At 43.0% G+C, this 16257-nt stretch overlaps 1 protein-coding gene across 1 annotated transcript in view; it reads right to left on the bottom strand.

Moving 5' to 3' along the window:
• ZMYM2 (zinc finger MYM-type containing 2) overlaps positions 1-16257 on the bottom strand; it is a 581711-nt gene that overhangs the window by 463530 nt on the left and 101924 nt on the right. Inside the window, exon 5 of the mRNA XM_029602506.1 lies at positions 12854-13139. Coding sequence (XP_029458366.1) covers positions 12854-13139 — 286 coding nt within the window. The remainder of the gene's footprint in view (positions 1-12853; positions 13140-16257) is intronic.

The raw sequence follows: 16257 nt of genomic DNA, 5'->3' as shown, positions 1-16257 counted from the left end.
TCCCGTTGGTGACGTCAGCGTGCCCTCTTTCCATTTTAGGGTTCCCCCCAATGTTTATTTCCTTTTTTGTCTGGTTAATTTCAGTTTTTTGTTTTTTTTTTTATTTAGCGTTTTTTATATACCGAGGTATAGCAGAGTTGCCTTCACTCCGGTTTACATTATAACAACCTGTTACATTGAAATTTTGAAAAATTACATTAAACAGACTGAGAATTGACATATAAAATTAGTCCAAACAAAACAAGATATACCAAAAGTTAGGTATACTGAAAAAACAGGGTTCATAGATAACAGGAGATATCTGTAGTTAGGAAGCAGGATAAATTGTCCAATCAGAAGACTGATAGTTATGAGATCAATAGTCCAAGCTGTCAGTATGAGATTGGCTTAGTAGCCAGGATTTTAGGTCTTTTTTTAAAAGATTTAGGGTTTTCTTGACCAGCGAGGTACTGAGGTAGTGAGTTCCATAACTTTGGGCCGATGATGGAAATGGCTCTATTTCCGGTGGAAGAGAGTTTGGCGTGAGGAAGAGATGGAATCACAAGTTGTAGTTTACTAGTTGTTCTTGTAGTGCGTAGGGAGTGGTGGATATGTATGACGTTATCAAGAGTAGTGTAGTCTGCTTTGTAAATTGCTTTCTGCAGTATTGAGAGGACTTTGAATTCGATTCTTTTCTCAATTGTAAGCCATTGTAGTTGGTTGAGAACAGGAGTGATGTGTTCAGATTTTCTTTTCCCCATCAAGACTCTGGCAGCGGCATTCTGAAGAAGCTGTAAAGGTCTTAGGGATGACTTGGGTAGGCCAATCAGAAGAGAATTGCAGTAGTCCAAACAAGAGAATATTAGGGCTTGAAGGACGGTTTTGAAATCATGGGGGTGAAGCAGTGGTTTTAGGTGTTTGATTACCTGAAGTTTGTGGAATCCTTCTTTTGTTCTTGTAGAGATGTGTTTTTTATAATTTAGATCATTGTCCACCCAGATGCCTAAATCTTTAACATTGTCTTTAAGTTGGATGATGGAATTGTCAAATTGGAAGGGTGGAATAGTTTTAGATCCGGAGTTTTTTCTGGCTATGAGTATGCAATCAGTTTTGTTCATATTTAAACATAATTTAAGTTGGATTAACCTGTTTCTGATTGTGTCCAGGAGAGAGGCTGCTCTAGACATTGTATCTTCTAATGAGGAGGAAATTGGAATAAGAATTTGTATATCATCGGCGTACATGTAATATGATATGCCAAGACTGGATAAAAAATGGCAAAGAGGAGTAAGGTAAATGTTGAATAAGATGGGTGAAAGTGCCGATCCTTGCGGTACACCTGTTTCGAGGGGGATGGCGTTTGATAATATGTTGTTGTAGGCGACCTTTTTTGTGAAGGAAGAGCCCCCCCCCCCCCCCCAAAAAACAATAAATGAAAAACAAAATAGCTTTTCCCCCTTTCCACACCTAGTAATCGTGCATAACAGGAATCAATTAATGGACCTCTCCCAAATATGTGAAAAATTAACACTGACTAAAAGAAATAGATCTACTATAGATCATTGAAAATGAGACTTGGAATTACTTGCCACTAGTTAAAGAATACCGCTTTCCTGTAGGAAGGGGAGAGTAAGCAATTGATTTAGATCAAATTTTGGTCAACTGAAAACAGAACAAAACAAGTTTGCTAACCATAAACTGTTCCCTCCATAGATAGCAGAATGAATCAACCACATATGACATCATCCGGCAGCACTGAACAAACCTCTCAGCTAATAGAGCTTTTGCTCTATTGAGCATGTGCAGGAATTCCCACACAGACATTGCCTAGTGAGCCCCTCCGATTTTAGAGCTAAGTCTGGCTTCGTAGTCTACTCTCCAGGGTCATAGACAGGTATTTAGAATGGCAAATTCATTCTTTCTGCAGAGAACTGTCTGCGGTAAGTAAACTTACTTTATCCATTGACAAGCAGGGCTGAATTAGCTATAATACATAGGAAGCCCCAAACTGAGGGTTATGGCAGAACATCTACTGAATAAGCAACCCAGATCCCACCATAGAGAGTGGACAACTGGGTGAACAGGCTATGAAAAACTGCTTGTCTGAATTTACTGTCACTGAGAAATTATCCAGACAGTAATGGGACACAAAGGTGTGTACTTAAGAACATAAGATATGCCATACTGGGTCAGACCAAGAGTCCATCAAGCCCAGCATCCTGTTTCCAACAATGACCAATCCAAGTCACAGCAAGTACCTGGCAAGTACCCAAACATTAAATAAGTCTCAAACTACTACTGCTTATTTATTAATAGCAGTTTATGGATTTTTCCTAGAGGAACTTATCCAAACCTTTTTAAACCCAGTTAAACTACCATAAGCATATCCTCTGGCAATGAATTCCAGAGCTTAACTATGCGCTGAGTGAAACAATTTCACTCGGCACATAGTTAAGCTGACCATGCTAACCACCATGCTGCAGCTTTGCAGATGTTTTCAATAGGTACTGTTCAAAGATGAAGCACTGATGCAGCCAATTATCTAAACTTGATGAGCCTTGATAGTAACTAATTTGTAGTCCTGCTAGCATATAACAATGCATGATGCAGTCTGCTAGGCGGTTCTACAATGTATACTTGGCCACTGCTATGAAGAGTGTTAGGATGATAAATAGTTTAAGATAAGGTAATAAGGGCTCATCTTCATGTGCATATGGCCTTAGGAAAAGTGTAGGTAATGACTCAATATGGAAAGCTGACACTACTTTTGGAACACACACTAGGTGACTGCAGACCATCACTTTATTGTGGAAAAACTGCCCAGAAGGCGATAATAAACTAAGGCCTGAAACTCATTCACTCTTCTTGCTGTCACTGCTACAAGACTTACGGTACTTTCCATGTCAGAACCATGTTTAGGTCCCATGAAACAGGTTTCACAACTGGAGGCTTGAGTATGCTATAAGCCATTCATGAACTTTGAAACCAATGGATGAGTGGAGATAGGCTTCTCAATTTGAATATGATAAGCTGCTATGGCACAGATGTACTCTCACTGATGAGGCATAAAGAGCCAACAGCTCAGTCTGCATGCAAAAAGATCCAAGGTATTGTGTTAATATGTGGAGAGCCTTTTCCACTTAAAAACATAGGCTCTTCTAGTTGAAAGCTTTGACATGACCTCTACCTCCTTTGGTAAGGATAATTTGATTATCATTGAGCACTCAACATCCAAGCCATCAAGCTGAGGGAGGGAAGACAGATGAAGATTTCCCTCTTTTTGAGTTAATAAGGATGGATGGATATAACCTGACAATCAGAGAACTGCTGGACAGCTGTACTAGGTACATGAACCAAACTTGTCTGGGCCATGCTGGGGGTACTGGTCTTTAATTACTTTTATCACTATTCAGGATATCACTGGAATCTGAAGAAAAGCATATATGAGATCTGCATTCTAATAGCACAGAAAAGCATCCTGAACTGATCTAAGCTTGTTGGGAAGAATGGCGTAAACACACTTTTCCAGTTTTCTGTTTTGCTCTGACAGTCTCCATAGACTAAATAAGATTGTCAACTGATGATTGTTGTACACCCCATTCGTGTGGTCAAAACACACTGTTAAGGTGATGTGTTGGAGATGCCTGGAAGGTACGTTGCTTGCAAGACAGCTTGATGCTTGCATACCCATTGTCATCTGTATCACTTCTTGGCCATGACCCTGTGCCTCTTTGCTTGTTTACACAGAACATGGCAAATTGAAATAAAAATGCTCTTCCCTGGAGGAAATGCATGAATCTTAGAGCATGTCTGATCACTCAATTCCAGGAGGCTGGTTTGAAAGGGTCCTGTGTGGGTATCCCTCACCATCTTAACTTGGTGAGGAAGCAGACATGCTATTGTTTACTCAAGTTATTCTTGCTTTTATGATACTTAAGTGATAATCCCTCCTGAAGTATTTGGGAATCTCTAACACCAGAGTAGTTTCCATTTCATTTGCTGTGAAATTTCCACTTTGGTTGTCAGAGGTTGAGTAAGTTGGTCCCACTGGGAAGAGATATCCCACAACTAAGTCTTGTCAAACGACTGATTAATTTCTTTCATTGAGTCAGATAGAGTTGGATCAGGTGCAAGTGCAATATGTATTGTACTTGAATTTCAGTAAGGCCTTTGACATTGGGTTAGAAACTAGTTGAGAGGGAGGCAATAAAGGACGATGGTAAAAATAGTTCACTCCGAGAGGAGCATTACCAGAGGGATGTTAAGTGATCAGATTTTCAGGAAAGGTTTGTTTTTGTGAATGATACAAAAAACCTACAATAGGGAAGATAGCCAGTAAGGTATGGAAAACATTAGGAGGATCTAGAGAAGTTCAATGAATGGTCTCGAGTGTCTGGCAGCTAAAACTTTGATTAAAAAAAAATGCAGAGTCTTGAAGTTGGGCTGCAAAAACCCAAAAGAGGTATAGTGTTGGGGTGAAATTCTTCTAAGTATAAAAAAAAGAGCAGGATCTCGGGTTGATCGTATCAGATTATCTTAAGGTGGCCAAACAGATAAAGTAACTGCAAGCACCAGTACAATGCTTAGCTGCATAGGGAGAGGGATGGCCAAAAGGAAAAAAAAAGGAGGTGATATTGCACTTGTATAAGACCCTGGTGAGACTTAATAGGAAATATTGTACACAGTTGTGAATGGAGAAGTTACTTACCTGATAATTTTGTTTTCCTTAGTGTAGACAGATGGACTCAGGACCAATGGGTATAGCGTGCTCCTGATAGCAGTTGGAGACAGTCAGATTTCAATCTGACGTCAGCACTACATATACCCGTGCAGGAAGCTCTGCTCTTCGGTATTCTCCTCGAAAAGCAATTGTAGATGTGTGTGTTTGAATAAGTTGGTTAACTTGAACTGGTTGATGTGAATTCCTTAAAGATATAATGGATGGCAACAGCCACTACCTCCTTTGGGGCATCAACAAAATGGAGAACTTCCAGCATTTTGTGACAGGCATCCTCCTCCGTAAGGAGTTGGAAAGGCATGGCTTCTGCCAAAGTCCGCACAAAGCCTGCAAAGGTTAGATCCTCCAGTCGGGACAGACGCCTCTCATCTGGAGGACATGGGTCCGAGGAAAGACCCCTTGAGTCATCTGAAGACTGAGGTATCACCCAGTGGGAGCAGATCTCCTTGCTGGTGGCTGAAAGGAATCAGTAAGTTTTGCTTGGGAAATTTTTTTTAAAGTATTGGGGAAAAGTAAACTATTGGGGTATATTTAGTGTTTGTGCTTTTAATAGTCAGTAAGACAGCTAAGAGACAAAAATGAGTGTGTGTCACCTGGACCAGATGGTATATACCCCAGGGTTCTGAAGGAACTAAAAAATAAATTTCAGATCTATTAGTAAAAATTTGTAACCTATCATTAAAATTATCCATTGTACCTGAAGACTGGAGGATAGCTAATGTAACCCCAATATTTAAAAAGGGCTCAGGGGCAATCCAGGAAACCACAGACCGGTTAGCCTGACTTCAGTGCCAGGAAAAATAGTGGAAAGTGTTCTAAAGATCAAAATCACAGAACATATAGAAAGACATGGTTTAATGGAACAAAGTCAGCATGGCTTTACCTAAGGCAAGTTTTGCCTCACAAACCTGCTTCACTTTTTTGAAGGGGTTAATAAACATGTGGATAAAGGTGAACTGGCAGATGTAGTATATTTGGATTTTCAGAAGGCATTTGACAAAGTTCCTCATGAGAGGCTTCTAGAAAAAGTAAAAAGTCATGGGATAGGTGGAGATGTGCTTTCATGGATTACAAACTGGTTATAAGACAGGTAACAGTAGGTTTAAATGGGCAATTTTATCAGTGGAGGGGGATGGGCAGAGGGGACCTTTATGGAGGACCCTTGCCCAAGACCCTCTGTTTTGGCATTAAAGGCACCAGTGGCACCATGGGCAATAACAGTATCGATGGCATCAAGGGTGCTGAGGTCCCTAAGGAACTGGGATCAGACCGGTGACACTGGATGTGGTACCAGAGTCCCCGACAGTGCCCCTGGCCACGATACATCATCGTCCTCAGAGGAACCCACAATACAGATGACTCCAGAGGGAGGAAAGCTCAGTGGCCACTGGGGTATGAAGGGACCACCTGACTCTGGTAGCTGCTGCTAGGGCAAGAAGGCCAGGAGGATGTCAAGGTGCTCCAGCAGCAGTGCCAACTTCAGGAGGTGGGCTCAGACACTGGGGGAGGCACTGATGGATTGATGCCCTGAAGGGCTCGAAGAACCGCCTGTTGCACCCTGCGGTCCAGCTCCTCCTGAAAATTCGAACACAGGATGGACAGAGGAGGCGGCAGAGGCATCACTGGAACTTCCCGGAGCCTCGAGGAAGCTCTGTGCCTGGCACAGATATCAAGGGGGAATGCCTTGGACTCCTGGGCTCAATAGAGATCAATGCCTCCTCTTCGCGGGGTCGCTTCAGGGGCATCGCTGTGGTCACAGGTGCCGACGGGGGAGCAGAAAACAATGGATCCACATCCATCAGTTCTCCTGGGCCCTTGGGTGTTGAAGCACCTGATGCCAGAGTCCAAGGATCAGACTTTCTAGATTCAAAGAGCTTCTCCATCTTATCTAAATGGGCCTGACGAACCTTGGGGGTCATTTGATCGCAAAAACACCCCCAAATGTTGTGCAACACCGCCAGGCAAAGGCTATAGACCTCATTCGGATCTGAAATGGACAATACCCCCAGTGCTTGTGGACCTGAGCAAAATCCCAATGCTATGAAAAAGAACCGGTGAGCAGTCAATGACCAGCAGCCACTGAAGTGTAGCACTGTCGGGAATTGTCCGCAAAGAACGAAAACCTCACACACCGCCCTACAGAAGCAACAATGGGGAAGAAGAGGGACCTGGTGCAGATAGATCACAAAAAGCTGGGAAAATATCTGAAGACAGCAGAGTTTATTTAAAAAAAAAATCTAAACACAGCAGAGTTCCACAGGGCAAAAGCCGCATGGAAAAGAAGACTGAAGGGGGGCCCTGCATGGACACGTGGATAGAAGTTTTCTGTGCCGGGCTCCATCTGATGTCACCCATTTGTAAGGACTACCATCCTGCTTGTCCAAGGAGAATCATTTTAAGGAGGAAAAGACATCAGATGCCAAATTCAAGTGAAAACTTACTGATTTGATAGAGGGCAAATTCACAAGTCAGAAAAACCTTTTTTGTAATTTGCATCCACCCTTTCATTATGTCAACATTTTTTTTTTAATTTTTTTTTTAATATCCTTTAAGACAGAGGTTCCCTTCATTGTGGCACACTAAACCACTTCCACTCTCTTTCTCTTCCCTCTCTCCAACCCATTAGCATCACCACCTTCCCTTTCCCCTTTATCCCTTAGTACCATCATATTTCTCTTCCCTTCTCTCTTCCTCCAGCCCCCTGGCATCACCACCTTCTTCCTTCCCTCGGCATCATCTTTCTCCCTCCATCTGTTGTCCGACCCCAACAGTATCACCCACCCCCTGGCAGCACCACCTTTTTTCCCATCTTCTGGCACCTCTCCCACCATCATGCCTTTTCTTCTAGCCCTCCCCCTCACTGTCTTCACCCACTGGCATCCCCTTCTCTCCCCCACCCCATCACCTTTTCCCTTTTATCCCCCGACATCACCTTCCCTCAACCTCAGTCCCTGGCATCACCATCACCTTATCTTTCCATTGAAATCTCCTCCCCATCCCTATGAAACTTCACCTTTCCCTTCACTCTCCCCCACACCCAGTGGCATATTAACCTTCCCCTTCCTCATCCCAACCCTTGTTCAGAAAAAGCCTGTAAGCAAGCTTAGGGAGTGGTGCTTCTTCCTCCTTTTTCCAACTTCCCTCTGCAATCTGAACTGCATGGATACCATCTATACTACGGTGCTATGCACTAATTGTACTAATTGAGTTTGTCTTCAAGCCAGCTTCTGACAAGCCTAAAAGGAAGTCAAGCAGTTTTTGTGGGGAGTAGGAGAAAGTATCTAGGGCCTTCTGCTCATATCACATGGAAAACCTCCCCTACTTCAGTCTGTAGGACATTCTAATGGCAAGCTTTCTAGGAGCCACCAGGACACATGACATCTTTCAAGATTTTGAGCAGTTGCAATATTAACCTCTCAAATTCCAGGCTGTGAGTGAGTGACAGGGCCTAGAGGTTGGGATGTCTCAACCTGCATCAATTCTAAGTGATGAGATCTGGGGAAGTTCCCAAACTGATCTGTTTCCGGATGGACAACTCCCACGAGAGTGGAAACCAGACCTGCCTTAGCCAATGAGGAGCTATAAGGATCATAATCCCTTTGCACTCACGAAGCTTCAAGAATCTTTGCTAACAGTGGAGCTGAATTATACACATACAAATGACCATCATGCCAAAGCGAGTGAGGACATCTAGGACTGATTTGCTGAATGTCCTATACAGGAAGCAGAATAGAGGGACCTCTCTGTTCTAAGGCACTGCTAAGAGATCCACATCCGGGTTTCCCCAGAGGCAGGAGGATCCAATTCCCAACCCCTTGGTTGAGAATCCATTCATGAGGTCTGAAAGCATGACTTGGTCTGTCCATTATGTTCTCTGTGCCAACCAGGAACATACCCTGAGCACCATCCTGTAGGACAGGGTCTGTCACCAAATCTAGGCCACTTCCTGACACAAAGTACAGTCCCATAACTCCCTGCTTGCTGACATGCCACAGCGCCACTTGGTTGTCTGTCTGAATCAGAACAATTATTGAACAGCCAATCTCTAAAAGCCCACAGTACGAACCCAATTGCCCAGAGCTCCAGGAAACTGTTTTGGCAAAGACGTTCCTGGGTGGACCATAGACCTTGTGTGCTGAGTCCAACTTTAGCTACCCAGTCCAGGGAGGACGCATCTGTGGTTAGGATAATTTGGTGGGAGGACTTTGGAAGGATCTGCCTTTCGAGATTCAAAATTTCCTGCGGCCAGGACAAGTCCCAGAAGGACAGGGTAACTTAAGATGCGGTCCTGTAGATCCTGAGTGGCTCATCCCCACCGTGACCTTAGGTCCATTGGGCCTTTCGCACGAACAAACGTGCCAAGGGAGTGATATGTACTGTAGCAGCCAAGTGGCCTAGCAGCCTTAACATGTGCCATCCTAAAAACTGCTGGCTGTTGAATTCCTGCCACAATGATCATGTTGATGGCCTGTTGCCGTGGTAGGAAGGCCTTGGCCTGAGCTGTGTCTACCAGCACTCCAATGAAGTCCAATTGTGATGATGGGCTAAGATGGAAATTGGGGTAGTTGACACATGGGGCTGACTTAAGCCCAATCAGCAGCAAGTGATACTGGACAATGTTTTCCCACCATAAATCAGATATTTCTAATGAAGATGATCTCGATGTGCGTGGAGTCATCTTTTAGATCGAGATAGCATAGCCAGTCCTTTTTGCAAGAAGGTGATCTTTAACTTCTCTTTTGATGAACTTGTTCAAGGCCCTTCGGTCTAGGATAGGACAGGGTCCCCTGTTTTCTTTGTCATCAGAAAGTACTGGGAGTAAAATTCCCACCCTCTTTGTATTGGTGGGATGGGCTTGACCACCTTGGTTAAGAGGGAGGAGAGCTCCGCGATTTTTACCTCCTGAAGCACTACTTGGCCTAGAATGGGTTTGGGGGGGTGCAATTTGGTGGGGCACCCAATAGGTTTAATTTGTACCCCTTGTGAACAATGGAAAAAACCCTCTGGTCAGAGGTTATGCTTGGCCACCTGTTTGCAAAGAACCATAGAATTCTCCCAACTGGCAGGTCCATCGCTGCAGGTACGGGTTATCTGGCTTATGTTCTCAGTGATCTAGTCAAAACCCCATCCCTGGAGTTGAGAGAGATGCCGGCCTGGGCTTCGGGGCCCTCTTTTGCCTGGGACAGCTACAAGGGGCCTGGTGGTGCTGAGGGAAGCGAGAAGGTGGAGGATACATCTTTACGGGAAGAAAAGATTTCCTGGGCCCAAACCTTGAAGGCTAGGTGCAAGTGGAGAGCTGCTGTGTGTTGTGTGCTGATCCCGGACTTGGGTCACCTCATCCTTCACCTTCTCTCTGAAAAGATTCCCTCCCGTATATGGTACAGAGAGTTCTTCCTGCACCTCCGACCAGAGATCAAAGGCCCACAGCCATGCAAGTCTGCGGGTGCCTATTCCTACTGCAGAAACCCTTAATGGAGTTTCAAAAACATAGGTGAAAAGCGGACCCTGTATTTTGCACACTCCAGACCCTTATGGACCAGCGACAGGAGGATATCTTGCTGCTGCTGAGCAGTTAAGCAACCTCCTGCATCTGCTTCAGGATGTCGTGCATTCACTGGCCCATGTAAAGCTGGTAGGCCGCTTTGTGGTCAATGAGCATAGCACACTGGAATACCTTCCTCCCAAGAGCATCCATTGCTCTCTGTTCTTTCCCCAGGGGGCACTGAAGAATGTGTCAGAGAGCACTTGGCCTTCTTGAGAGAGGATTCGATGACCACCTATTGGTAGGGCAGCTGATGCTTGTCAAATCCCAAAGCCCTGTGCAGGGATTCCAGCAGTGAATTAAGGAGTGATGGTGCCGGTGTCTGTGTCCCAACACAGATGCCACGCGTCGCCTTCTCTGTAGCGTGCTGAGCGTGCCTCCAGGTCCTCTTCCAAAACTGCAGATGCCAGAACAGGCTGAGATCCAGGAGGAGCAACCAGAATCTCTCTGGAACCTGAAGGCGGGTGGGAGGCAGGCATCAGGACCAGCAGAGGCCATGGCATACACCTGACATTGGGAGAATTGGCTCTTCTTTCCATGGAATCACTTCAGGGGCATTACAGCAGAACCTGGTGCATCTCCATGCACCAACAGAGACACAGATGCTGATGCTTCTTCAGCTTCTCCCCTGATGCTTGGATTGGTCCTTCCCCAGTGCAGAGGTCAAGGATGACAAACCTGACATTCTAGATCTGAAAAAAAAAAAAAAAAATCAGACAACAGTCTGTCTAGTATCTCTGGCAGCTGACATAGACAGAACCAGTAAAGTCGCCAATGTTGATGGCTTGGTGTCTGTTAGTGCAGCTCCATGGTCCCTCGGTGCAGATGCTGCCAATGCATCAGTCTTCTCTGGCCCCAAGAGGTGATCCAGCTTTTCAGGGTCATCTTGGTACACTTGATGCATCCCCGGACATCGTACAATGCCCCAAGGTGGAGGACATATCTATCATGGGGGTCCATGATAGATATGGTCCTCATACACCTGGGGAACTGCTTAATGTCATCTCAAAACAAAAGGGATAAGAGATCAAAATCAATAGTGGCGGTCGTAAATGGCTGGCAGGCACTGAGTACACAGCCGCCCCAAGAATCAGCAATGAACAAACCATAAAATGCTGAATGCTAGCATGCTAACCAGAGAAGGGGGAAGGGAGGGAGGGAGGAGGAACACCCCACAACCATATGAACAAAAAAAAAATTATTCGTTAAGAGCACTTTGGAAAGTTGTGCCACTGAAGAAAGAAGTCGAGTCTCACGGCTCCATGGAAAAGAAGAGATTGAGGGGACCCTGCCTAGATGAGAGGTATATTGCATGAGTGAGCACACTCACAGAGGCTCAGTCAAGGTTCTAGAAACTGACATAGGTTTTCTGTGCCAGGCTTCATCTGATATCATCCATGTGTGAGGACTGCCATCCTGCTTGTCCTCTGAGAAAAATTCAATTTCTCTTTCCCTACCATACACAAAATTTTTTTATTGCTGCAGCAATTTAGTCCATTTTTAGTTTGTCTGCCTGGATATTAAGCAGCTTCTTCTCACTTACCAAGGTCTCTTCCTTCCTCACATTTCTTGCTCAGAAATCTCATTCAATCCCTATACTATGTCAGTTGCATATTTAAAACCTAGTTTAACTAAAATGCCTACAATTCTTTAACACCCTATTAAGGGGTGAAAAAATTAGATGGGTTTTGTTTGTTTTTTTAAACAAGGACACCAATTAAAGTTTTAGAAGCCAAGAAAATTTTATTAAAAATGTACTCTTGCTTTTCTTTTTTAGTTTCTTTAGGTTCAGTTTGGTCCCTTTTTTGCTAATTTTTAAAGGGAGAGTTTTTGGGATTTATGAATAGGGCTTCTGATTTTAGGTTTAATTAATTACCAATAAAACTCCCCATTCGAAAAAAAAATATTTACAATAGGCATTTATTGGATGAACAATGGAAATAACACTTCCCTAAACTCACACTTCCCCTTGCTTGCCTTGAATCATCCACTTTGTTTTTGTGCCTTTCTAAACTGACTCCTCAGCTGCACATGTATTTAATTCAACTGGAAAAGATACCCAGCTATAGTACCTACCTGCACAGCAGAAACACACATTGGCTGGAAAAAAACCCCTAAATTTACAGTTTATAAATACCTAAGAGAAGCCCTATTAAAAGCCTCTTCTTCCCCCCCCCTTTTTTTTTTGTAAGCTGGTCTCTAGATTCTTACAGGCTGCAGCAGCCTCCACAGCCCCAAGGAGGCACACCAAACCAAATTTCAGTCACCAGCGCAATCTGGTGCCTGGGAATCTTCTACTTGTTTCCCCCTGTAAAAACTTAATTTATGTTCCTTCTCCTGTGTGGCTTGTGATAACAAATCTACATTACTCTAACCCTACATTTAAAAAAAAACAAAACCCACCCCTCAAACGTTAACTTTTGTCTATCCTTGAAACCACTCACACTCAACTATCACTTAGTGATGCTGAAGTTAATATAATCCAAGGAAAATAAAGTATTTAGAGCACTTTAGTTAAAGATATATATATGCACAAATACACATATGAAACAAATAATCTAGCTAACAAGAGAGCTAAAAAGTATAGTCCTTACTTTTTACACATAGTGCAGAGCTTCTTTGGAGCAGGTTTGTGTGAGAATGATGAAAGGCAGGTAGTGGAACAAAAAAGGTGTGCTGATCCTTTTCGTTGATATGCAGTCTGCCCCTTCTGCAAAGGTTTTTTGCAGTTTGCACAAGTGACTTTAATAGGTTTAGGAGGCTGCTGTTGGGCAGAAGGCTGGAAAACCTGTTTTGGGAGCGAGGCCACTGGGGATAAGGAATCCACACCAGGTTGCTTCTGATTCCTGGGAAAGGAAGCCGATTGGGATATCCAAGAATCTTTAGAGAGAAAAAAAGAAAAAAAAAAAAAAGAAAGAAGAAAGTACACAGCAATGTAGCTATTTGAGCATATTTCAAAATGCCAACATTTTATATTTATGTTCAACCATTAATGCATTATAACTAAGCTACATAATTTCAGTAGTATGAAAAACAGTTTAATTAGTTGATGGGCAACACCAGCAAAGAGAAAAAATTAACCTATTATTAATATAGGCATGTTAAGGTAGAAGACGACCAACAAGAAAATTTGTATACACTACCTTTTGAAAACCTTTATGCTAATCTGATTCTTATACTAAGTATCTGACTAAACCAGGAACAGTATGTGGTACTAAGGCTCTTCATTCTTCTCTTTCAAGTCCTTGTTCTATCTTCTCAGCACCCTTTAATCTGCTATCTATCACCAATGTTCCCACCTCTACCACAACCAGTCCTCCCCTAACCAAATCAATCCAGCTGCACTACAAAATTTTCTGCAAATCTTTTCGGGGGGGGGGGGGGGGGGGGGACACAGCTTTACAGTAGATGCAGATCCACCTGTAATCTACAGAAAACTACATTTTAAAGCATCCATCCCTCAACTCTGTTCAGGACAGCAGCTATAGGTCACACTGCATCTTTCACCCAAAGTTTGTGACAGTCTCCTAGGCTGGGGGTTCCCCCTCCTTCAAGACCTGGCAATAAAGACCAGAAACCCTAGCTGCAACTACCAACCTGTGACAGCTATTCTGCTTTCAGTAATAAGCCTCCCAGTTATGTCTGGCATTTTGAATAGGACAGTTCCATGTCATCCTTGTGTGCATGTCAATCAGTAAACAAGGGACTTTTGGAGGTCCCTACTATCACCGCACCCAATTTGTAGAAGTTAGAGACCAGACCTGAGTGATAAAATGCCATGCCTGAACATCTTAGGGTAACATCTGATGTAAAAATATTAATATTACTAAGGTTGTGGCTCTTTAAACAGCTTCTTGGTGGCCGGGTGGCGCTCTGTCTGGGATGGTAGATTCCAACAGGATAAAATCTTGCATGAGACTAAATGCACAATTGAATCTTTATGGGTAGAAATCCCTTGACTGTTGGGAAAAAGTATAGTGATAGGTGTATACTATTTATTTATTTATTGGTTTTTATATACCGCCGTTCATCCTAGGATATCGCGTCGGTTTACAGGAAAACAAAACAAAACGTCAGAGCGTTGTACATAGAACAAGGTAGTAATAATTATGAACTAGTATAAGATAACTAAGGGAAGAAGTAACGTTGTACATATAACAAGTTAATAATTATGAGCTAATACATAAATAACTAACACTGAGAATAGCTAAGTAATTTAAACGGCAAAAACTTAAAGTAGAGGGAAAGAGGGGGGAGGGGGGAGGGGGGGAAGACGAAAGGATTGGACATGCCGGGGGATTTAGAGATTTGCATCATGGAGGAGGGAGAACGTGAAGGATAATGTCTAATGTGCTTGCAAGATGGGTAAAATTAAGTAGGAGGGAGCAGAGGGGATCATGTGTAGGCTTGAGTAAATAACCATGTCTTGAGATTTTTTTTGAAGATCTTTGGGGACTGTTCAAGTCGTAGGTCAGTAGGCATAGAGTTCCATAAGGTAGGGCCAGCTAGTGACAGGGCGCGGGCCTTAGTGGATGTATATTTAAAGAGTTGGGGTGAAGGGGTTTGCAAGGTAGCCATGTATGGGTTTCTGATCGGCCTGTTAGAGGTATGAAATTGTAAGGAGTTAGAGAACCAGTTCATTTCTGATTTGTGAAGGGCTTTGTGTATGAGGGTTAAAACCTTATATTGAATGCGAAAGTGAATAGGTAGCCAATGTAATCGTTTAAGAATGGGTGTAATATGCTCCTTTGACGTAGTGTTGGTGAGGATGCGAGCGGCAGTGTTCTGGAGAATTTGTAACGGATTGATGGCATTTTTAGGTAGTCCTAATAGCAGAGCATTACAGTAGTCAATTTTAGAGAATACCATGGCTTGGAGTACGGTGCGGAAATCAGTGAAGTGTAATAGGGGTTTTAGTTTTTTTAATTGTGTGGATCTTGAAAAAACATTCTTTCAGTAATGTATTGATATATTTTTTGAATGTCATGTGGTCGTCTAGTATGACTCCTAGATCACGTAATTGGTGGGAAAATTGGGAGTGGGGTAATGTGATAGGCATTGTCGGCGTAGTATGAGAGGGTGTGGGAGAAGTTATAACCATGAGTTCAGTTTTTGTAGTATTAAGAGCAAGTTGTATAGAATTAAGTAGATTGTTGATTGCATTGAGTGTGGCATGCCAGATATCAAGGGCTTTGGGTATGGAATCAGTGATTGGAATTAGAATTTGTACATCACCAGCGTACAAATAGTGCGGCATCTTAAGGCTGGACAGGAGCTGGCAGAGGGGTAACAGGTAAATATTAAATAGCGTGGAAGATAGGGAGGAGCCTTGGGGGGACTCCATGAGCAAGGGGAATTTCCTTAGATCCATAATTGCCTAATTTGATGATGATGAGATGAGATGGTGAGACAGTGCCATGTTAAGCTAGAGAGATAAAGTTCCTGAATGGAATAAAGGTTTTATGGAGCAATTGGTTCAAGAACTGACGGCAATTTCCGATCTAATACTCCATAGAGCACAGGATTTGGTGAGAAAGTTAACTGTGGTGGGGCTGCTTAGCAATAGTGATCATATGATCAAATTTGAATTAATGACTAGAAGGGGGACAGTAAGTAAATCCACAGCTGTAGCACTAAGCTTTCAAAAGGGAAAATGAGAAATATAGTTTAAAAAAATTGAAAGATAGAGCTACAAAGGTAAAAACTGTGCAACAGTTGTGGACAGTGTTAAATACCATCCTAGTAGCACAGTTCATATGTATTACTTGCATTAAGAAAGACGAAAAGAAGGTCAAACGATTGCCAGCATGGCTAGAAAGTGAGGTGAGACTATTTTAGCCAAAAGAGCTTCATTCAAAAATCAGAAGAAAGATCCATCAGAAGAAAATAGGATTAAGCATTAGTAAGTTAAATGTAAGACATTGATAAGATACGCTAAGAAAATTTTTTAAAAAATTGGCCGTAGAAGAAAAAACTCACAATAAAAATGTTTAAAATA

This window comes from Rhinatrema bivittatum, chromosome 5 (genome assembly GCF_901001135.1).
Source record: "Rhinatrema bivittatum chromosome 5, aRhiBiv1.1, whole genome shotgun sequence".
Taxonomy (NCBI): domain Eukaryota; kingdom Metazoa; phylum Chordata; class Amphibia; order Gymnophiona; family Rhinatrematidae; genus Rhinatrema; species Rhinatrema bivittatum.
This window is presented reverse-complemented; position numbering and strand designations above follow the sequence as displayed.